Raw genomic sequence first — 24,559 nt, 5'->3', positions numbered from 1 at the left:
CAAGGAGCTTAAATCCTTGGGAGATAAATGTGCAAATAAACAGTAAGATTATTGCCTTAGTGGGGGCCTGCTGCCCCCAGGGCAGTTCTCTCCATGAGTCAGGCTTCTCAAGCCAACACACTCTCTGAGGAAACTCCCTCCCTCAAAGAGTACATGGGTTGAAGTCATTGGAAGTCATAGTGAAGAAAGCTGAATCAGCTTGAATATAATGCAGCCTTTTGAGTTTAGGCACAGTTGCTGCATTCAAAATGGCCAGGAAGTGATTTGATTTAGCAACAGGATTCGAAAGGACTGGAGGTTTTTGTGCAAGGACAGCCTCCCTACTGAATGCTGGCCACCCTCCATACGAGACATGGGTACACCCAGTTAGCCCCCCTTAAGAGAAAGAGCTGCTGGCTCTGAGAAGCCGTGCGTTCTAGCTGTGCCCCAGCTCTTAGGATTCCTGCAGCTTGTTTCACCAGTTTACCAAAGCTATATATCCATCTCCCATACCACACCGGTGATTTCCTGCTCATCCCTGAGAGTCACTGGTGTAATGCGTAAAAGTCCTCTGCTCTTAGGAGCCGAGGGGAAGGCTGTAAGATTGATTCCAAAGCCAGATAAGTTTAAGAGAGTACAGCAAATTGAAATGCTTCCACATCTGCTGGCTTCTAAATTTTTTGACTTTACAAAATTATGTCATTGGCCAAAGGGATGAAAGATTATCTGTCTAAATTCAATGCTGGAAATCCACCTCTGAGGGCATATTAAAATACAAGAGTAAAAATTTAGGAATGTTATTTGCGAAGTTCACTTTTTTTTAATACCAACTGTTGTGTTTTTTCAGGCCAAGTTCAGTATTCTATTCCATCCAGAGGCTGTAGCCTTGTGGTTTAGTTCATATACCAGAAAAATATTCCTCAAGCAGTGCAAGACCTTCACATATTCTTTCCGAAATTCCCGTACTTGGCCCAGAGTTCTTAATGCCATCCTGCAATAACACCGCCTGGGAGCTGTCATCACTAAAGGCTGGGGCGAGAGGAGGATTTATCAGCCACTGTTCCTGATGCATAAAGATTGATTGGCTGGGTTCATAGCAGTTGCCATCAGGGTTGAAAGGAACTCATGCTTTCTTCCCTGGCCATGGAAACCCCCCATTGTACAGCTGTCCACTGAGATATGAAACCACACTAAAAGTCACAAAACAGATTTGGCTTCCAAAGATAACCACCACCCTGCTACACACTGAGATTTTTCTCTAAGATTCTGTGAGTGTCTAAATGCTCTTAAATGCACCTGGGCCTTGACACTTCAAGGAAAAATTGTTTTGTTTTTGCTTTTTTTCAAATGATTCTGATAACGATTCTGTTATGGACTAAATGTTTGTGCTCCCGCCAACCCCAAATTCATATGTTGAAGTCCTAACCCCCAGTGCGATGGTATTAGGAGATGGAGCCTTTGGAATGTTGATTCAATTTAGATGAAGTCATGAGGGTGCTCTCTCATGATGGGATTATTTCCCTTCAAGAAGAAGCCAGAGAGTTTTCTCCCTCTTCCTCTTCCTCCCTCCATGTGCAAGCCAAGGAGAAAGGCCTCACCAGATCCAACCATGCCGGCACCCTGATCTTGGACTTCCAGCCTCCAGACTGGTGAGAAATGAGTTTACATTATTTACACCACCCAGTCTATGGTATTTTGTTATGGCAGCCTGAGCTGGCTAAGACATTCTCAAAGCTGGAATAATTGTTTAGAATTCCATGGGTTTTTTTTTGTTTTTTTTTTTGATTCAGTAATGAAATTTGTACAACTTGCACAGAATTGTAATAAATGCAATGATATCAAGTAAATGGCAGATGCTAAGTGCTTTCATTACTGTATATAATGGCACATTTCAGGACTTCCTTGGACAAGCCACAAATAAATGTATAGATTTGAGTACATCATATTCATGTATAAGCACTTCCCACGCATCTATTATACAGTTGATGGATATTCATTAAGTATTTCCTTAGCTGTCTTCTGTTCCAGGATTACTTTCCAGCTCTCACGCACTCACTCAGTGGCTACTATTTCAGAGACATAAGACTTACCTTGCCTACTAGGGTATGGTTACATGCGAAAGGACACCAAGCCTTGTTTACCTTTGAGTCAACAAGCCCTGAACCTTGGTCAATGAAATATTTTTAAGTGCTCTAATTAAGAATCAAAAATAGTCTAAAATCAGGGATATTTCACTCTCCACAGACACTGCTGAATATCCACCCAAAAGCAGACTGTACTTTATAGACTGCAGGGGAGACTATATCACAATCTAGGCAGATGATTACAATCTGCCGTTGTGTTTCTTAAATGCTCTATAGCCAATCTTAACAGAAAATATCAATCACACAAGTATTCTTTCCATTTCATAAACATTGTAAAAAAGAAACTGAAAATGTGTTTTAGCGGTAAGACAGACCTATCTCATTAAAGCCACTGTAGCCCAGCTCTTGCCTGCTAAGTCCCAGGTCTTCAAGGTCCATGCATTTAAATCCTGGGGGGCATTGGTAGCCTTCTTCCAGCTCTGGTGAGCAGTGTGTATCTGGGATAGCTAAGCTATTCCAGGTTACATTTCTGTGAACAAATTACAAAAAGTTAGCCGATTTCGACACTTGTAAATGTTGATCAAAATGAATAATGTAATCACCCTTCACTAACATCTGCTCCGTATGGGCACAGATGTAAAATTCATGATTCCCGAATGGTGTTCACAGCACTGATGACGGTAAACGTTTCTCAAATGGTACCCGATTCATCCTCACGGTAGCACTTTATAAGAATACTGTTACCATCATTGTTTTTGTCATTAAGGACCAAGACCCAGATAAGCAAAGGAAAGAATTTTCCTGTAGATTTGTAAGGAATGTTAATGTGCTTGGGGCTTCCTTGTTATTCACAAAATGCTTAACCTACCTGTGGGTACAAATTTTACTTCTCCACTTCTAAGCAATAGTAAATGATGACAGTCATTTTCCATATGGTACGACTACTATGAGTCTTATAAATGACACCTGGTCTTCCTCTGTGTTGGCAGAGGAACACGAGGGTCATTTAGGTGGACAGTGATACATCCCTGTTTCATTGTTCTGGAGGGCAACGTGGAGATTAAATTGATGTACAAGAATTTAGATAAGTAATGGCTTTCTTGGGAGCAAGGACAGGTCATCATTGGAACGGCGACTGTGGAATCTCATTCTGGGCTGACCTTTAAAATGGGCCCCGAATAGCTGCTATCGGAGGCAATTCACGTGGCTTGTGCAGTGGCCAAAGTTTAGGCTAGACAATTTCACAAGCCTTCTAAATCCATGATTTTATTACAACTCATTTCCCACTACTTCGATGTTTCTAGGCATTTCCTAAGTGGGGACCGTCGTCAGGACAGTCTCTGTCCCTCAGCTTATGGCCCAATTGAGGCAGACGTGTTGGGTCATATTTCTTCTTTAATACCCTCTTACATTCAATTGGCTGCTTTCTTCCCTGTATATAATATGCTTTCTCTAGAGTCTGACACCTAACTCTCTGAAATCAATTACCTGCATGAGGTCACCGTGCACACACACATTCATGAGTTTACATACACACTCCAGGCCTGGTGACACTTCACCCAGTTCTGTCTCAGTCATAAACAAAGCTCTAAAAGCCTCACCTGCATTTCAGACACTTCAAGTGTGTTCCTTCAGATTCTGTTAGCTTCAAGGAAATAATCTGTCTGCTGGCTCGGGGAATAAGTATTTAAAGAATTGTTCCCAATCCTACGTTAAATTGCTCCTTTGGATCCCCCATGCAAAACTCCAGGGGAAAGGTCTTGTTGTGGAAATTACCACTTGGTTATGTCAGAGAGAGATGGTTTTAGGCAGACATATCATGTATTTCTCTTCATTTCACCTTTTTATATGTAAGCTAAATTTACATGGCAAATGGAATCTTTGCTCATGTCTGGTCTGAGTTTCTGGTGTGGAACCCACACATTGGGGCAAAGTGGTAAGGGAACTGGGCTTCAGAGTTTCAGAGTAAGGTTTTCTGGGTTTGATCTCAAGCTCTGCCAATTACGATTGGTGTGACTTGAACAAAGTTCTAAATGTCTCTAAGCTCAGTTTCTTCGTCTGTCAGCTAGGGAGAGTAACCGTAATTAGAAGCAAAGCCTGTGTGAAGATTAAGTAAAGGAAACCAAGGAAAGCACTCAGCCTAGCACCCAGCATGTTACAATAAAGAAAGGCTCAATAATAACAATAATGCTCAATAAATGCTTATTATAAACAATCAGTGATCATTACGATCATAAAATGTAGCATACAATTAAAACACATGTAAAAACACAATAAAGACTTGTCAGAAGAACAGAAGGAATTCAGGCACATGATACCGACAGCATTTTGTTCACGGGATTATGCAGCTGAAAGAAACTTTATAGGTCACCCAATTCTTAACTTAAGAAAGGTGAAGGTGAACTTCAGAGAGGGAAGCCCATCGAAATTAATTTTTTTTTTCATTTCTAAGACTTTAAGAAGACAACAGCAGCAATGGTTAAGAAAGCACTGTCTCCATGAAAAAGTTCAAAAAAACATCACCTTTCAGCTGTTTGGGTAGGAAATTGGACTCCAGAGCCAGTCTGCTGGATGTGAATTCTAGCTTCGCCTCTACTGCATATGTGGCCTCCCCTATCTGTGCCTCAGTTTCTTCCTCAGGCGATGGCAGGGAAATGCCTCTCTCTCAGGACTCTGGCAAACCTGGAGTGACTTAGGTCTGTAAGGTACTTAAAACGGGGTACTCGGCAGACGGCAAGTATCAGGTGTTACTGACTGCTGTTGGTATCTCGAAATTTGTAGACTGCTTAGATTGGAACTCTAGTCCTGGTGTGTGCTGCCTCAGTTTCCACATTTCTAAAATGGGGATAGCCTTTTTACCTATTTGTAGGAGTGTCTTAATGACTAAATGAGCTAACGTACAACTCCCGAAATAGCACTGGCAATTAGTCAATCACTCAATAATTGTCACCTATTATGACTATGCTTTCACTGGTTTGTAAGTATTAGAGTATTTTTTTCCTTTTTTATTTGATTTAGTTTTTGTTTCTTTCATATTAACACTGATTTTCATTTCAAGCACAAACTTCACCAGCACAGATATTATGTTGAAATCTTTTGGCTTCAGAGGCAGCAGATTTGAAACATATTATTTTTGCCAACATCAAGCTATTAGCAAATGCTTGTTAGAGACACATTTATTAGATGATTAATTGCCCTGGAACTCATGTATCTAAAACCACATGATGATTACTCTTTTGAAAAGTGGAAATAAACATCAAGAGTTTCAGAATGTGTATTTGTTATTCATCTTAGTTTCGTTGTCACAGTTAACAATTATCTTCCAGGTGTTATTTTTATTTGTTAATGTTAATTATTTCCTTGTTCATCTTCCCTCAGATATTCATGATAGAACACAAGAGGCTCTCTGGAATTAGGGAGGGTAGAATTCTTGCTAACCAGCAGCCAAACTCTAAATACAGACAATGATTCTTCCAGGCCTAATATTCACTCATGCTTAAGTGGATTTCAAGACCTGCATTCCTTACTCACAGTTGGATTTCTTGAAAAAAAATTATCTACTTCTAATCCCTCTGACTTAATTTTTAGCCCATTTACATGATCTCCAATCCACTGAATTTGCTCTAGTTTATTTCCACGTGCCCCATCCAACTGGAACACTTTCAGTTTTCATCTTCTACGACTTCTAAGCAGCATTCCACATGGTTGTTTTGGTGGTAGGCAGAATAATGGCCCCCTAAAGATATCCACATACTAATCTCTGGAACACTTGAAGATGTTATGTTACATGGCAAATGGAAGTAAGGTTATAGATGTGAACAAGGCTAAAAGTCTTGAGTGATCATCCTGGTTTATCTGGGTGGGCCCAACCTAATCACACAAGTCCGTAAAAACAGAAAACCTTTCCCAGTTGTGGTTAGGGAGAGACAGAGAGGCAGTGTTGCTGGCTTGGAAGATGCTAGTTTTGTCCCTGTTTCTCAGGTCATTCTCCTTTTCCATCTTCTCCTCCTGTAACTGGCCCTCGGGCCTGAGTTACTCTGAGCTTGGTCCTTAGCCTCCTCTCTTTTTTCATGATGCTCTCTATGCAGACAAATCCATCTCCATAGTTTCAAATCTCTCTCATCCTAGGTGTCTTTTAGTCTCAAGAGTTACGTGTCCAACTACCTAGTAGATGTCTCCACCTGGCTACACCCCAAGTGCCTCCAACTCTACACCCCTTACTGAACACAGACTCCTTCACCAACATTTCTTCATAACAAGCAGCACCATGAGACCTTCATCCAAAGTACTGAGCAAGCTTGAGATTGTGGAATCTCCTTGATACCTACTTCTCCCTCAACTTCCATAACTAGTCGTCATGTGTCCCTATTTTAAATATACTCCAAAATATCTTTTTAGCTCATTCAGCTCTCACCATCTCTACCTCCACCTGCACCACTATCTCGTCCCCTAACTGGTCATCCTGCAGCCACTCTTAGCCCTTCTGATCCATTGGCCACAGAGCATTAAGACAGACTTTTCATAATCTCAGTCTTACCTGAGGTCCATCTATGGCAAATCTCATCCATAAGATCCTAAAGGATCTGGCTCTTCCCCTTTCAAGTGTCCTGGTATCCAACCATGGTGGCCTCTCCCAGCTCTTGGTATGCTCCTTCTACCTCAGGACTTTTTCCTCTGCTTGGAGATCTCTCCTCCCATCTTCGCTTGGTTAACCCATCTTTCAGCTTTCGGGCCCCCCAGTCTGCATGTCACTTTCTTAGGGAAGCCACTCCAAGTCCCTCAGGCTGGGTTAGGCTTCTCTGCTATAATTTCTCCAAGTACCCACACTTCACATTTCAGGCACTTGGGAAGTGTCTAATTCATGTTTGAGTGGTCAACTGTTCATTGGATGTCTTCCAAACTCGACTATTCCCCAGTGTAGCCTGCAACTCCTTATAGCCCATAACACATAGTCTGTGATGGTTAAATTTATGAGTGAATTTGGCTAGATTATAGTGCCCAGTTGTTTGGTCAAACACCATGTAAATGTTGCTATGAAGGTAATTTTTTAGATATAATTAACATTTAAATCAGTAGATTGTGAGTGAAGCAGATTACTCTACATAATGTGCCTGGGCGTCATCTAATCAATTGGAGGCCTTCAGAAAAAATACTGACATCTTCTGAAAAGAACCCTGCCTCCAAATTACCTTTGGATTCAAGACTGCAACAACAGCTCATTCTGAAATTTCTAGTTTGCTGGCCTGCTCTGAAGATTTTGGTCTTGCTAGTCCCCACAATCGCATGAGCCAATTCTTTAAAATGAATTCTACTGGGGTGCTTGGATGGCTCATTCAGTTGAGTATCTCACTCTTGGTTTTGGCTCAGTCATGATTTTGGAGTCCTGGGATTGAGCCTCACAGCAGGCTCTGTGCTCGGTGCAAAGTCTGCTGGAGATTCTCTCTCTCTCCCTCTCTTTCAAATAAATAAAATCTTCTAAAAATAAAAATAAATAAATAAATAAAATGAATCTCATTGCTTCCTATATACACATCCTATTGGTTCTATTTCTCTGAAGAACCTTGACTAATACATAGTAGATGCCGTCATAATTATATTTTGGCTAACTGAAGGAATGTTTCTTTCCACCATTATTTAAATCTATGGCAAATCTATTTATGTGCTTGTTTATTTGTTTGCTTATAAAGTAACTACAGAAAAAATTCTTCAACAATTGGATCCTGTTGTTTCTATGCAATTTTTTTTTTTTTTTTTTTTTGACAGAGAGAGACACAGCGAGAGAGGGAACACAGCAGGGGGAGTGGGAGAGGGAGAAGCAGGCTTCTGGCAGAGCAGGGAGCCCAATGCGGGGCTCGATCCCAGGACCCTGGGATCATGACCTGAGCCGAAGGCAGACGCTTAACGACTGAGCCACCCAGCCGCCCGTTTCTATGCAATTTTTAAGTGTGATATCTAAAAATTGGCATGGAATTACCATTTTTTAAGTTTTGGCTTTAGTAGTTTCCATGTTTCAAAATGAATACTGGAATCCCTTGGAGAAGTTAATTATTTTTCAAAAGACATTAATTATCTGCCTGGCATATGGTTTTTTGTTTTTTGGGTTTGTTTTTTTGTTTGTTTTGTTTTGTTTTTTAGAGAGAGAGGGAAGGTGGAGAGGGGCAGAGGGATAGAGAGAGAATCTTAAGCAGGCTCCCAGCTGAGTGTGGAGCCTGACTCAGGGCTTGATCTCATGACCCTGAGATCATGACCTGAGCCAAAATGAAGAGTTGGATGCTTAACCGACAGAGATACTCAGGTGCCCTTATTTTTTAATTCTTAAAATATCGTATTTACAAATAACATTATGTAGGGGTTTGAGATCTAAGAAAATACGTTCTCAACTTGTTGCTAATATTGTTTATAACAGCCCCAAACAACACTTCAGTATTTAAGAGTTGTATGGTTTTAAGTTAACCATTACTCCTGATAGTAAAGAGCATCGATTGAGCTGTATATCGGAACACAAGGATTATCATCTCAGTTCAATGATTAACCAACTTAATTACCTTGGGCAATTCACTTTGACCATCTGAGCCTCAGTTTCCTTATCTGTAAAATGAGAAACTTCTTAGCTATTATTAAAAAACAATTCCCACAACGACCCCATCACACTTTCATATTTTTAAAAGAAAGGTGATAATTAGGGCGAACCATGTGCCCATTGTGTTCTGTTCTCATCTCTCCGCAGGATTCACCGATGCCAAATGCAATAGCTCAGGACATTGTGCTCAAACTGCTCTCTTCATTACAATGTCATCTCTCTCTACCAGTATCAAACTGCTCTCACTGCTGCAACACATTTAGTGCTGGCCTTTTGTAATGACTGTCCCTTATGAACATAACTGTGGTTATCATTACTTAACCCCTTTTTAGAGATTGTTTTTTCCATATTCCTGGTAGGGCCACTTTATTTCATTTGTCCATCCATTCATTCAAAATGATTAAATTTGAAAGACCTATTCTAAGCCATACAACATGCTAGAAATGGAGATGACTAAGAAGATATTTCCAAATCGAAGTCTTTATTACCTAGAAAAGTAATGACCACAGGCGAGCATGATGAATGCTTTGAGAGCCAGATATCGGCTCTTAGCATTACAGAACACCAAGCAGAAACATCATGAGTGTGGGTGGTGGATGGTGAGCACTAGGGAGACCTCCCAATGGGGTCGTTGCTTGGGGTGAACACTAAAGGATCAACAGACACGAGATCTAGGGCGGATACACCCCCTGGCATCCTGGAAAGTGGAACTGCCAGAGCCTGTGTGTGCACAGGAGAGAAAGAACAAGAAATCACAGGGAGAGAAAGAGAACAACTTTTTTACCCTTTCATTGGTAGGGTGTAGCTGCTCACAGCTTTCTCTCAGGGCTTATAAACAAGCACTTGTTACCATACCAAACAATTTGTAAACTACATTCTCAGAAATTGGCATATTGGGGAAAAAGAGAAAAATCTGTGCTTCCCCCAAACTGACATAGTATGTCTGATATACTTTGCACTGACTACAATCTGTCCCTCGTTTGTGAGAATGGCCAAAAAGGTCAAACACACTAATTTACAAAAGAGATCATTACTTAAGTAATTTGCAAGATTTTCATAAAATATACCTATGATGGGAATTTATAGATATATATAGATACAGATTTTTGTTTATATTTTTCTTTTTTCCCTTGAAGAACTGAACATAAGCAGAAAAACACTGCGGGCTTGTAGCCAAATTTGGTCCATTTGTTGTAAAAAAAATTCACAGAGGATCAGCTACACCAAAGGTGTTTCTGAAGTTTGCATTCCACAGGGAAATTGTCAGTGGTGCAAAGAAGGAGGTAGGCAGCACAGCAAATCCATATGCAACAGATAACACTGTACGCCTAAGATCAGTTTGTTATTTATTGCCATCAATAGGTTTCTCTTCTATTTATACTGTATGTTCTAGGGAGAAGTGATAAACAGAACACACTTGAGTTAAACCCATGGAGTGAATCACACACACACACACACACACACACAGAGTCTTTGCATCTGGGAGGATAGTGAATGTGCCCTTTGATACCTTAAGGCCTGGCTCGCCTCATTCCTAGTGGCAGCCAGAAAAACAAGGCTCACTTTCTTGCATTTAGATGTGGTCCCTTTCCTGGGTTGACAAGGAACCTGCTCTGGCTGCTACCCGCCTTTTGGGTTCATTCCAGAGAATCATCTGGCTTTGTTTTCACTCCTATTTGGCCTCCGCTTTCAGGATTAATTAAAAGCTCTTATGAACTGGCCTGGCTACTGCTAATGCTGGATGCTTTGGAACACTCATCGCACCCTGGAATTTGCAGAGAAGAGACTACTTATTGATTTTTGAAAACTTTTAATTGCTCTCTGGGACTTTTATAGGGACCACAAACAAGACAAATAGTCTGCGGCAGGAAATAATATTGACATCTACACCACTTTTTATAAACAAGGAAATCTGGCACATTTTCTAAAAATTTAGGGAATAAATTTCCCCTTACTGTTAAGCGGAGAGTATCGTAATATGATTTTCCATGTCTTAATCCATTCCTGAATGGCTAGATGGACAAAGCCATACCATAAAGAACCGAATTCGTCATGCATCAAAATGGTAAAATTAAGTATTTTTTCAAATAATGTATGTAATTTAAATGACAAAACGTGATTTTCTTTTGAAAGCAAGTATTTCAAACTGTCAACATACCTTGTTGTATCTGAATAGTTCTTTTAATTATATATTTTCTCCAACTTCACTCCCTTAATTATATTGCTCACTACTTCACCAATATGGATAAGGGACCAGACATGCCGGGAAACTGGCATCTGAGCAAGGATTAGGCAAGGAGAGGTATATGAATGTATTCAAAGAGTATCAGCAAAGTAAAGTATCAGGACACAGAGCTTGCACTGATCAGCTCCAAACTGGAAATGTGACAACTGTTTTGAGGTCATAAGACAAAGTCTACTACCCTTGACATTGTGAATCTAGGCCAAGGGCTCCTCAAGCAGTAACTCTTTTCCCTTTGCTTGAGAAACTACAAGATCCAGGGTGAGAAGTTATCTGGAAGGATAACGGACCAAGGAGTCAGTTGGCATGGTGGAAAACGGCCACCAGAATCTGGGGCCAAGATTACAGATTTTCAGTTGGTGATTCTGCCAATTAATTAATGTGTGGCAAGGAGCTCTTTCCTCTTCTCTTTCATGAGAATCACCATGTCCAACCTATGAGATCACATTATGAATTAGCAATTAGGAATACAAAGTGCCTCATACATATGAGGAGCTCCAAATATATTCATGTTTACTGGCTGTTGTGTGGCTGAGTTGTATGGTTGGGGTTCCATCCTTTGGGGTCAAATGATGTCAGGGCTCACTGGTGCTAAGAACATGTAGCTACCTTAAAAGTGAAGATCAGGGAAGGATGTGGAACGTGCCAGAGCCCCAGTCCCCAGGTGCCCTCAACCACACAGTACACCTGCCCAGCTCAGTTGCTAGACCTAAAAAAGGTAGGAGTCCCTGAATCAGTAAAATTGAGATGACTGCCCTGTGATCCCAGGACACACACTGACAACCTGCTTCTCTGGAAGAATGACAAGAGGCTCTGATTACCTCTGGTGCTTCATAGACATTTCTAAGGAACCAGCCTTCAGGGAACAGGGAAGTCAAGTTCCCCGCAGTGGGGGTGTAGCAGCTGAAAGCTTAGCATTTCTTTGAAGACTCCAGCTTTATCTTTGACGAAGCCATGCAAAATTTGTGTTCTACTCTACAACACATCTTTGGGAGTTTTAATGTAAAACTAAGGTTTTAAAACACTGATTTCTAACCCAACCGATTCTGAGAATCTTAGCCCTGCTATAAATATGAATCTATGGATGTGGCTTGGAGTTCGTATTTTTACAAAGCTCACCAGGTGGTTTTTTCTATCAGAGAGATCTCGTCCTAGAAATGAAGTCCCCAAATGTACTGCTCATGCTGTTATGGTCATGGCATGGTGACTACGGTTTCTATCGGAGGGAAAGCAGGCTGGTCTGGTTGAACCTGAGGCGAGGTATGATTTCTACACAGGCAACTACAGTGAATGCTATTTGCAAGGGACTGAATTGTCAGGGCTCCTCATTTCCCATTCATATAATATGATCAAGAGTCCCAGGACCTCACGGCAGAATTCAGTCCTAATACAAGCCATCTTAACCATGTATTCATCCACCCCATGCAGAGCCTGTCTCCTAAGCATGTGCTCCTTGTAACCAAAGGGAAACTAATCATTGTACTCAAATATTTTGGACACACATGTGTTGAAGATCATCTCATATACCGACCAAGGCACAGCCGAATATTGAAAGGCATAGAAATCGGTGTCAGGGAGAACAACCCTGCTTCTGGCACTTACACACTGTTTCATCTTGGATAGCTTACTTAACCTCACTAAGCCTCAATCTCCTGGCTGTAATACAGAGTGTAAAAATAGATTATGACGTTAACAGGTCGTTGTGGGTATTAAATGAGAAAAAAAACCCAGATATCAATTGTACAGTAAAAGTTATTTACCGCTAATAGTAAGAGTTTTATAACGTATGTTATTATATTCTCTTCTTTTTGGGAAGTAAGGTCAAAAAAAGTGCTATATTGTAATTGATTGAAAGAAATTACCCAATTTCTTTTAGACCCTTCTTCAAAGTGTAGGGTTTTCTTTTTTTTTTAATGCTAAAGATGCAGAAATGTTTTTTCTATTCTGGTGAAAATCACTTTGGTATTAATTTTCATATGGGAATTCAGTTTATTCTGAAATATTTTCTTATATTTAATTTTTTAAAAAATTTGTAACATATGAAAGGTTGATTTAACTGGGGCTCAGGTGGGCCACATCCTTGAGATGGGTATACACAACGGATTTAAAAGAGATATATGGAGTGATACAAATATATTGCATGCCACTATTTTATAGATTTGGATGGGGCAGAATCCCCTGGAACATAACATCTACATGGGGATGGAAAGAAACCAGATGTCATATGGACTTTCATTTTCTCTATGCCATATAAAGAGCTTATGCATATGGATGTGGATCTAATGTGCATATAGGTTTACAAATGTGGGCTTATAATATGGTAGAAGTTGCTCAAATGACAGATCAAGCATGGGCTGGAAAGTCAGACCTGAGTTCAAACCCTGGCGCTCTCACTTACGAGATGAACATATTATTTAATTTCTTTGGGACTGTGTCTTCATCTGCAAAATGGGGGAAATAACTGCTTTCAGGTTGCTCTGAAAATTAGTTATAGAAGCAAAATATATGAAATATAATAGGTGCTCCACAAATGTTGCTATTAATTTAGTTAGAAATCTATATGCACCCATTAGAGTATTTTCATTTCTTATTTAAATATTTTAAAGACAAGCTTTCCAATATGCATTTATCCAAATTTGTTCTTCTATCTCCCATCCAGCAGACATCTCTGCAGGAATCCAGTAAGTTAAATGTAGCAGTCTGTCTTCATCCTTCAAAAGAAGTTTAAATATAAATCAAGAAGACTTCAAAGACCTTTGCATGAATTTGAGGCAGTTATGATTTTACATATTCTACAAAATTCCCTCTTGATAAAGTCCATAGAAATTAGAAATTAATATTTTAAGTTCCACTGCATTTCTATTTTTAATTCTTCTGAACTTTCCATTAAAAAAAAACTTCATTATTTTGTGAACAGAATGTATAAGCCAATAATTCATTTATTTTCCAAGGACCCTAAAGGATAAACTTAAATATTATTTGGGACCAGCAAGAGAAAGCTAACCCAAATCCAACTCTGTGTTGTCTCTAAGCTAAGTGTTAGTGATATTTTATAAAATACCACCGAGTCCTACAAGCTGCCCCGGGTGGGGTGACCATCCTGAAACTCCCCTGAGATGGAAAAGAAAGCTGTTAGTAATTACTCTGCCACAGAAAGGACCTATGAGGATTGTCCTGAGCATCTGTGACATGTGGCCCCCCACCTCCATGTCTCAAACCTAATGGCTCAGCCATTATAAGCATTTACTTGAACTCCTGATGGAACCCTGTTCTCTGAGTAAACTTTTATATACTTAATATTTACATTTGCTTACTTTAGAGTTTTTCTAATTATCTCACTCTTGGGAAGATTTCATTATTTGACACTAAGCTAGGACTAAATTTCGCTCCTTTCTCGGGAATGGTAATAAGGTGGCAGATAAGCTTTCATCTCTTCTATTTCACCTACCAGCTCATTTTCACACGTTCAGCTTGTAGCTTCCGGGAGATTTGGCATTTTGCAACACCTGTTTCTGCCAGAGGCCACTGCTCTTCTCAAATTTCTTTAGGATATGAACTGCTTTGCTTAGTCAAATCGCATTCCTCGTCCCATAATTGCCTTGGGTCCCCCATTCATTATCAGAGAAGAATCTAAAGCTTTACAAGTAATGCTATGGAGGACAAAGGGAAGACTCCCTTTTCTCTGCTTTACAAGAAATCAGCTCCATCTAAAAGCAAAACTGTGTGTATTGAGTTGCTTCCTTATTTATCTTGTTTGCCTCACAGATTATACACAATCAATTCCAGAGGTCAGCCTTGAAACGCGGGATATACAGGTTCCTGAGCAGACACAGCTCTGCCTGCAAGCTCTCCCATTATTAGGCTATAGTGCATGCAAATCAATTAAGCAGAAATCGGACAATTGTAAAGGACAACAATTAAGAAAAATGAGGTCATGACAGCGACTGGCAACACCAATCACTGGAAACACAGCCATCATACTGTAGCTTAATCCTAGTTCATTTAGAGATATTTATGAGAAACTCCTAATTCAGAAGCAACCAAAGGAAACAAAAAGGTTGGAGTTTTTTTTAATTGGGATTTTTATGCATTTTTTTTTTTTTTACTTCGGGCGGTTTTTTTATGAGAATTTATGAGAAACTCCTAGTTCAGAAGCAACCAAAGAAAATAAAAAGGTTGGGGTTTTTTTTAACTGGGATTTTTACGCATTTTTTTTTTTTTTTTTTTTTTTACTTTGGGCGGTTTTTAAGTCTCTAAAAATACATTAAGGTTTGGCTGGAACTAATGGTAAAATGGCATCAACAATTTTTCTGCTTCTGAGTAAGACATTAAAATTCAGTTAATACTGAACTGAAAATTAAAAGAAAAATGGTATAAGGGATTGTCTTTGAAATGAATCATCAAACTTATGAAAATTGTTATTATGAGCAACAGTATTGCTCTGCAGCTACCTACCTATTTTCTTCTCAAAGAGTAATTGTCACAGAAAAGGAAGGCAAAATAAATATGCATGTTCATAAAGCTAATGGGAAGATTTTATAAATATGGGAAAGAGAAAATGCAGACATTCCTCCATAACTGCTATGTCTAGAGTAACTGAAAATTCTGCCAAAACGTATTGTAATTCTTCATAGAGAACTCCATTTTTAGGATAAAATAATGAGCTGGAGCTAATATTCAGAATACAAAAGGCTTTTAGTACTTTTTTCAAAGCCATTCATGTCCTAGTACTGGGTATGGTGAGGAGATGGCAAAGAGCAGTTTCTGAAGTGATGCAAGGGTCCTGAGGTCAGAGGCGCTCCTCTACCTCTTCCCCATTTGCATTGTACTTTATGTGTCAAAGTTAAGTTTGCCAGCAGGATGCCTGATCATCTAGCTAGTTTTACAATTTTAACAAGCTTTAGAATTCTCACACATCCCGACTTGATTTTTAATAAAATGGAAACTTTAAATCAGCTTCCTGTGCTTGCAGCTATTAGAACACAGCGGGCTTTCTTATGCGGAAGCTTCCTCTGTTCTTTGCCTCTCTTCTATTGTTTCCCGCCCACACAATATCTTTTTACCACCTCCATATTCATTCATGGAACAATCTAGACAGATTTTACAGCCTACATACACTTAAAAAAAAAAAAACTACCTACAGGTTTTCTTTCACACATGTGTCTCTTCCATCACCCACACAGGCAACCCCCTTACTCACCTCTTCCTTCAACATCCCCACCCTGTGTGTGTGTTAGCTCACTTCTTTCCACTCATAGCAGTGCTTTCTTATTTTTTAACCATTTCTCCCTTGTCCCATTTAACAGCTTGCTTTTCTCCCTTTGTTTTTTTTAATTTCCTCTTCTATATCAATGTCTAAATATAATGTATTATACACCATGCCTTCAGCACATAGTTACTAAGTACTTACTCTATGCTAGAATACTAGGTACTGGCCCTAAAAGGAGTCTTCTCCACCCTTGTCCTTTGTGTCCTCAAGGACTTCACAGTGTAATGAGAAAAATGGGGGCGGGGGGAATTAGCTATGAGTGCCAGAGGGCTAGGTCTGGCAAATTGGGCTATATTAAATTCAACTCTTTCCATTACAAACAGCTAGATCTATTGGATAAATGGTAACATTTAAAAATGCATATCTGGGCTTACAAGAAAGAAAAAATATGTCCCAAAAGGTCAAAAGGTAAGAGGGAACTAAAAATAGAGGGGAGTCCATGAATTGACAAAATCGTGGTATGGATGGGGGCTAAGTGTCCAGTAGCTAAGAGCTTGGGTTTTAATGCCCACAAGAGGCAGAAAACAGGGTCCAGAGTATACATAAGGCAGGAAGCTAGAAAGTGACCCCATACATACAGCCATGTTATAATCTAGACAAATTCCAGAGTGTAATATGGGTGAAAAGATAGTCAAATAGATTAATCAAGCACAACAGAGACCGTAGGTACAAACCCAAATACAGACCAGGAATTGGTAAATGAGAAAAGTAGCATTAAATTCAGTGGGCCCAGCACAATTTACCAACTGTCTAACCATATGAAGAAACTTAAGATTTCCGCTTTACACTGGAACATTTCTAAACTGTTTTCGTAAGATATACTTGACATACAATAAATTGCACACATTAAATTGTACAGCTTGATAAATTTTCACATGTGCACAGAACCACAATCAAGATAATGAACATACCAATCAACCCTAAAGGTTTCCTTTTTTTTTATTTTTTAAGATTTTATTTATTTATTTGAGAGAGAGAGAGGGAGAGAGAGAACAAGCGGGGAGAGGGGCAGAGTGAGAGGGAGAAACAGACTTCCCGCTGAGCAGGGAGTCCCATGCGGGACTCAATCCCTGGGATCATGACCTGAGCCTAAGGCAGACGCTTAATCGACTGAGCCACCCAGGTGCCCCAACCCCAAAGGTTTCCTAATGCCCCTTGGTAACTCCTTATTCTTATCCGTAACCTTACTCCCAGGCAGTCCCTGATTTCCTTTTTGTTGTCACAGATAAGCTTGTATTTTCTAGAATTTTGTATGCATGGAATCACAGAATACGTAATCTTTTTCATCTGGCTTCATTTGCTCAGCATAATTATTTTGAGATTCGTCCAAGATGTTGTATTTATCAATTTCTCATACTTTTTTTTAATTGCTAAACAGTATTCATCATATGGATATATCACAATTTGTTTATTCATTTACCTGTTGGTGGAAATTTGGGTTGTTAGCAGTTTGGGCTATTACAAATACAATCACTATGTATAAGTCTATTTTATGGACATATGTTTTCATTTCCCCTGGTTAGATATCTGGAATGGAATGAATGGGATATATGGTAGGTGTCTGTTTAACTTTCTAAGAAACGCCTAACTGTTTTTCCAAGTAGTTACACCATTTCTCATTTCCATCTTATTTAAATAGAAATGAAAATACTCAGATGGTATTAGGGTAGCACACCCCTCATTCTGTCACACTGAGGAAAATCTCCAAATGCACACTTTGAATTTGCTTAGTCTACTTTCCCACAGGGTAAACATTTTTCAGTCTGGCTTGTCTTGAATACTTGTCTTTAAAAATCAGGCAAGAAAACTTTGAGGAAACAGAGAATACAGAACAGAGTACATAAAAACTTTTTTGTTCAACTTAGACATAGAGTTTTCTCACAAGAATTGCAGAAACTTTCTTGTTTATCACCTAGATTAAAATGCAGTTAGTAGATAAACTTACCCTGGTTTCGTGTCATTTACCACACAGTGATAGGTAAATGTTCCAAACATCTGAACTCCTAAAATTCCATAAAGAAGCAGAAAGAAAAGGAGGAAAATTGAAACGCTCCAAATTTGTTCTCCCGATCGCCTAGAGGGGAAAAAAGGTAGGCAAAACTTACAAAAATGTCATCAGCTTTTCTCCTTAACTTACATAAAAGCAGTACTTACTTTAAAATGTTTGTAATTCTGGTCCTTGGTAGCTCAAATCGGAAATAAATCCGGAATGCCCGAATCATAATTAGTGGCCGCGGGATCCGCAACATGCCCCAAGGTGACATCTGGTCAACTATATCAGCAATTTCAAATACCTGTGAATTAAGAGGTAAGAAGAAACAGGCTCAGAGCTTCCCTTAGCTTTGCCCGTAGTTATGACAAACACAGATGGCATCAGGAGTTCACCCTGTACTCCGAACTTCACCCTGCATTATTTTCCACTGAAATGGTCCATTTTGAAGCTATAGCTATCTTCAGAGAAATGAATCATAAACTAATATAAATCCATTGCTCTTACTCATTTCCCATATAATTCATCGAAGCCCAGTTTTTATTACAAAAACAAGTGCCAACTTAGAATACAGAGAAGTATGCTGAGCCTTCCTCACGAATAATGTCCTTTGGTGGAACTTTTTTAAATAGCTAGAACATAAAGTAATGGAGAAAGGGTTAAGATTATTATAAAAAAATAAAAAAAGGAATTGTACCATTTACTAACAGAGGCAAAATGATAATTAGAAAACGTTTGTCAGTCATATAATAGCTATTAAATGGAAAAGAACGCATGAATATGCAGGATGAAATCAGATTGTTGGAGAGGTGAGCTTTGTAAAAATAAGGAGAGCTCATCAATAAGCATTAAGATGACTTTGCAGGATGGACTGTGAATATATTCTATTCTAAATTTTGTAATGAAGAATATACTACCTTAAGTTGAATTAAATGCAAAACTGAGGCCTAAATGAATGCATGGAAATTAATTCTATTATCCAGTAAAATCCCACCTTTAGCCTTTTAAATATATGTTCCCCATTTCTCATAGTAAGGCATTTTCTATTTGCGATATGGTATTTTATGTTCATTCCAATGTATCTATATTTGTCAGCTTTTTTTGGTGAGGACTCAGTCACATAAAAGACTGGAATCTTAATATTTAAACTCAATTTTTTTATTCTACAAATACAGAAATCTTACCCCATTTTCTGTCCTTCATTTCAATAAATATATTTTTATATCTTTTTAATAAGAAATAATTTGCTATAGTGTTGATGATTGAAAAACAATTCACAGATGTGACTGACAATGATTAAAATGTTAGTTTTTTATCATAAACATTTAAAATAACATGATGTTGAAGAAAGTTACACCATCACATTTGACATACATTGATTATTATTTTTATTTAGAGTTTCAATGCAAAACAAAGCACATTTTGGAAAATACCCCCATGTAAATTAAAAGTTTTAATTACCTGTAACACCAATGAAACCCAAAGGCAGAAGACCATAAATCCATCAAAAACACACCAGCGATCTTTCACATAGGAACTATCCCCCTAAAAATAAATTTCACATGGAGTTATGCAAAATTAATAATTTCAAAAAACATCTGTGGAGAGAAGGGTCATGTGTTAATTCAGTATAAGCTATCTATAGTTTTTGTATCAGAATTGAAGAAACTTTCAAAAGGAATACCTTTAGCATTTTATTTTATTTTTTATAAAGATTTTATTTATTTATTTGACAGAGAGAAACAGCAAGAGAGGGAACACAAGCAGGGGGGAGCTGGAGAGGAAGAAGCAGGCTCCCTGCTGGGCAGGAAGCCCGAGGTGGGGCTCCATCCCAGGACCCTGGGATCATGACCTAAGGCAGACACTTAACGACTGAGCCACCCAGGCGCCCGGTGGAATACCTTTAGCATTTTAAATGGCATTTTATATGAAAAAAATAATTTATGAAACACAAGTAACTACAGAGTTTTGCATGGCAAATTTTAAGTTCACACAAACAGAAAACATCACTATTTTTTCTCTTAGCCTCACAGATACTACCATTTAAGAAACCAGAGGTCATCCCACTCAGTAGGCAGCTTAAGTCCAGCTTTCTTCCTACAAGAACCAAGAGCAATAGCGGTCAGCATGAAGGCCTTTAAACCTGTGGATCAACCACCATAAGTATGGAATTAACCAGGAATTCACCTCGAGCTAAATTAAATATGAAGAAACAACTTGCCTTCATTAGCAAATATATCAAACATATATTGACTTTAACTTTAATTGGAATCACATGTGATAAAGAAGACACACTACTTTCATCTTTTAATAATGAATCTACTCTGACATTAGAATGCATATTTTTATCAAATGGGAATTTTAGAAAAAAAAATTCCCTTCAAATAACAAAACAGAAAACCTCCTTAGATTAGAATTGGAACCTTAAATAGGAAGACCTTTGCTTTCTTAGGACTGCCCCATTAAGTCTCTAGTTCCATCATAATCGATGAAACTCAACTCTGAATTCGGTGACATCTACCATTACCAGCTCTGACTGAACCTGCTTAGAAAATAAAAAAGGAACAGAAAGCCAAGATTTTAAATAAAAGGATGAAATCTGTCATAGGATATTTAGGAAAATAAAATAATTTCCAGAACCACCTACCCTTATTAATAAATAGGCTATCAAAAAAACTCCTTGAGAAGTTTTCAGAAATAATCTGTATTATTCACAGAACTAACATTATGATAAACCACTTCATGAAAGTTATCTGACCCAGATGTGAAGTATAAATTCAACTTAGTTAATACTGAGGAATCATCTACTTTACATAAGAGGATGTATAATGTCTCCTGAAACACACACACACACAGCAATCTTGCATAGAAAAACCGATATGTACACACCCAACTAATGTGTAAGATAGAATAACTTATAATAAAGCTATAAAGGTGGTGGGGAAGATAGGAAGATTAATTCTATGGAGAGTTTAGAGAAAACAATGCTAGTTCCCAAATGCCTAAATAATTTTATCATTGGTAAGAGAATCAACTAAATTTGGTAGTTCATATATTTGAGAAGTTCACAAAAGAGGTATGAAAGCCTGAGGCTTGGGGTCTGGGTAACTAGGAGGACAATGAACCCGTTAAGTGTTGTGATCAACATATGATGATTAAACGTGATGACGAGAAAAACTGCACCTTGGGGAGCCTCTGGTTCTCCTGAAACACACACACACACACACACATCACATACAGAGCAAATAATTTAAGGATATGATCGTTGTCCTCAAAACCTCACAAAATATCACAAAATATCTTTTACTACAAGCATCATATTTGCCTTGTATACTGCATAGTTAGCTGAAAATATAAATTTATTATAATCTAAATATAGACAATATAGCAGTTCCTGCATAGTGTGTATTTCAGTTGCATATTGTATATAGCATACTGTATATTCAATTGCAATATTGAATATTGTATGTCGCATGGTTAGCTGAAAACATAAATTATAATCAAAATATAGACAATATAGACAATATATAATTGAATTATCTGAGCCTAATTTTAATTGATAACCAAAAAGATAATGGAACGCAAATTATTTAAGACACATTTTAAAGATTTTTATTTATTTACTTGTCAGAGAGAGAGAGCACAAGCAGGGGGAGCTGCAGGCAGAGGGAGAGGGAGAAGCAGGCTCCTCGCGGAGCAGGGAGCCTGATGTGGGACTCGATCCCAGGATGCTGGGATCATGACCTGAGCTGAAGGCAGACGCCTAACCGACTAAGCCACCCAGGCGTCCCTAAAGTTACACTTTAAAGATTCCCTTGAGTTTCTTAATATTTATTGTTCAATAAATTCAAAATTTATTGTTCATTCTGTCATTCATTCATTCGTTCACTCAATGTACAGAATACCGTTATGATCTAGACAGTGTTTAAGGCAGTAATGACACAGGAGTGAAAAGAAAAACAAAAACTCCTTATGTGATTTACCTTCTCAGTTTAAAAAAATGTTAAGTCTACAATATATGTTGGTAAGTATTATGAAGAAAAATCAAAGTGTGTATTTTCAAATTGACTTTTACTAAACAAATGTACTTTTCCTGGAATGTTAGGAAGAAGGAAAGAGAAATATCACTTGATCTTTATTTTAAGAACTAGGCATAGTTGTGATTGTTTTAAAAAATGCAAAGAATTCCAAAAACAAAAGCTGAAATTTTATGGGACTCAGCAGAGAACTATTTTAGAGTAGTTCTTTTTTTAACTTTTTGAGGAACCTCCATATTGTCTTCCCGAGTGGCTACACTGGTTTGCCTTCCCACCAACAGTGTAAAAGGGTTCCCCTTTATCCACATCCTCACCACCCCATGATCCAGTAATTGCACTACGAGGTATTTACCCAAAGAATACAAAAATACTAATTCAAAGGGATACATGCACCTTGATGTTTATAGCAGCATTATCTACAATAGCGAAATTATGGAGGGAGCCCAAGTGTCCACTGACTGATGAATGGATAAAGAAGAGGTGGTTCATATATACGATGGATTATCACTCAGCCATAAAAAAGAATGAAATCTTGCCATTTGCAATGATGTGGATGGAGCTAGAGAGTATTATACTAAGCAAAATGAGTGGGTGAGAGAAAGACAAATACCATATGATTTCACTCATATGTGGAATTTAAGAAACAAAACAAACAATAATAGGGGGAAAAAGAGGCAAACCAGGAAACAGACGCTTAACTATGGAGAACTCACTGATAGTTACCAGAGGGGGAGATGTGGGAAATAGGTGATAGGGATTCAGGAGGGCACTTGAGATGAGCACTGGGTGTTGGATCCAAGTGTTGAATCACTAAATTGTACACCTGAAACTAATACTACACTGTATGTTAACTAACTGGAATTTAAATAAAAACTAAAAAAAAAAAAAGAAATTATGAAATAAAAACAGAAAGACCAAAAAAAATGAACTATTTTAAAATAGGAACGATTAAAAGTAAATGTTTGGCAGAAAAAGGATCACCGGGATCAACTGGGTACACAGGCCCCTAATAGGATGAGTTTATATGGTATTTTTCCCAAACAGTATTATTTTTTCTTTTTTGTCATTAAAAAATATTATACATAGTGTCACTCCAATTAGCCTCCGTTGTTGCTCATAACTTGCTTTATTAACAAATTATATTCAATAAGATATGGGATGAGATCTCATTATATTTAGGATTATTTAAAATGTAAAAGTGAGAATAAACAGTGATATTTCTCGGGAAGGGTACCTGAGTGGCAAGGGTCCAAAGAGGAAAGAGAAACATGCTATTCACATTATACTCATACATGTCTTTGACTAATGTTCATGTGTTTTATTTTTTTAAATAGATTTTCAAAATGAAATTTTTAAAAAGATGAACATTCTAGCTTTATCAAAACTTAAGTTTTTTTGCTTTTAAGTTGGCACAAATAAAGTCAATTTTGAAAAACTGGGGCCCCACAAATTTAGAATATAAAGCTATCAAAACAGAGGTGGCTGAATTTTTGTTTCTTATTTACTTTATAAATTTGTTTGCTAAGGAAATTGATGTTGCCATGATGACCTAAAGTATATTCTCAACTATATAAAAGGATGGATTATTTAAAATCACTTTAGAAGCCCTGGTGGGGATCACAAATAAAACAAAAGTATGCAAACATAGTTTAACTCAAATGAGCTCACAGTATGAAAACTGGCTTAGCAAAACTTCCACTACATAACATAGAAAACGATTTCTGAATTAGGAAGTCATTTCAGTTGCATTGTTTGGAATGTGCTCTGCTTTAGACTTTCCAGCAATTCATAATGGCACTTACCTGTTGCCAACAAGACCACCACACACTAGATGGTATGTAATGGCAATTAGAACTGGCTTCTTTTGACTTTCCTGATAATACATGTGAAATAAGCCACTGGGACAAGTTTTATATATTACTTTTTGGCTCATGTTCCCAAGAGGTATTTAATATTTATAAAAACCTTTAATAAGCAGTGGTGCCATGAGCTGCAACACAAAGACCAGTAACACTCAGATGTCCCCCCACCCTTTATTTATTTATTTATTTTTTTAAAAACTTATTTATTAGAGAGAGAGAGAGTGAGAGAGAGAGCGCAAGAGGGGGTAGGGTTAGAGGGAGAAGCAGACTCCCCGCCGAGCAGGGAGCCCGATGCAGGACTCGATCCCAGGACTCCAGGATCATGACCCGAGCCGAAGGCAGTCGCTTAACCAACTGAGCCACCCAGGCGCCCCCCCCGCCCTTTATTTTTTAAGTTTTGCTTTTTAGTGTTCATTATTTTTTTTTTGAAAGATTTTATTTATTTATGAGAAAGAGAGAGAGGGAGAAAGCAGGGAGAGGAACAGAGGGAGAGGGACAAGCAGACTCCATGCTGAG

The 24,559-nt window shown here is 38.3% G+C and overlaps 1 protein-coding gene across 1 annotated transcript in view; it reads right to left on the bottom strand.

The window, feature by feature from the left end:
- NALCN (sodium leak channel, non-selective) overlaps nucleotides 1–24,559 on the bottom strand; it is a 312,103-nt gene that overhangs the window by 254,744 nt on the left and 32,800 nt on the right. Inside the window, exons 4-7 of the mRNA XM_064585923.1 lie at nucleotides 19,606–19,689; nucleotides 18,309–18,448; nucleotides 18,100–18,228; nucleotides 2,438–2,592 (exon numbers count right to left, since the gene is read on the bottom strand). Coding sequence (XP_064441993.1) covers nucleotides 2,438–2,592; nucleotides 18,100–18,228; nucleotides 18,309–18,448; nucleotides 19,606–19,689 — 508 coding nt within the window. The remainder of the gene's footprint in view (nucleotides 1–2,437; nucleotides 2,593–18,099; nucleotides 18,229–18,308; nucleotides 18,449–19,605; nucleotides 19,690–24,559) is intronic.

This window comes from Mirounga angustirostris, unplaced genomic scaffold (assembly GCF_029215605.1).
Source record: "Mirounga angustirostris isolate CCGP_5_RB_7025 unplaced genomic scaffold, mMirAng1.0.hap1 SCAF_3, whole genome shotgun sequence".
Lineage (NCBI taxonomy): Eukaryota > Metazoa > Chordata > Mammalia > Carnivora > Phocidae > Mirounga > Mirounga angustirostris.
The sequence above is the reverse complement of the archived record's forward strand: the minus strand, read 5'-3'. Positions and strand labels throughout refer to the sequence as shown.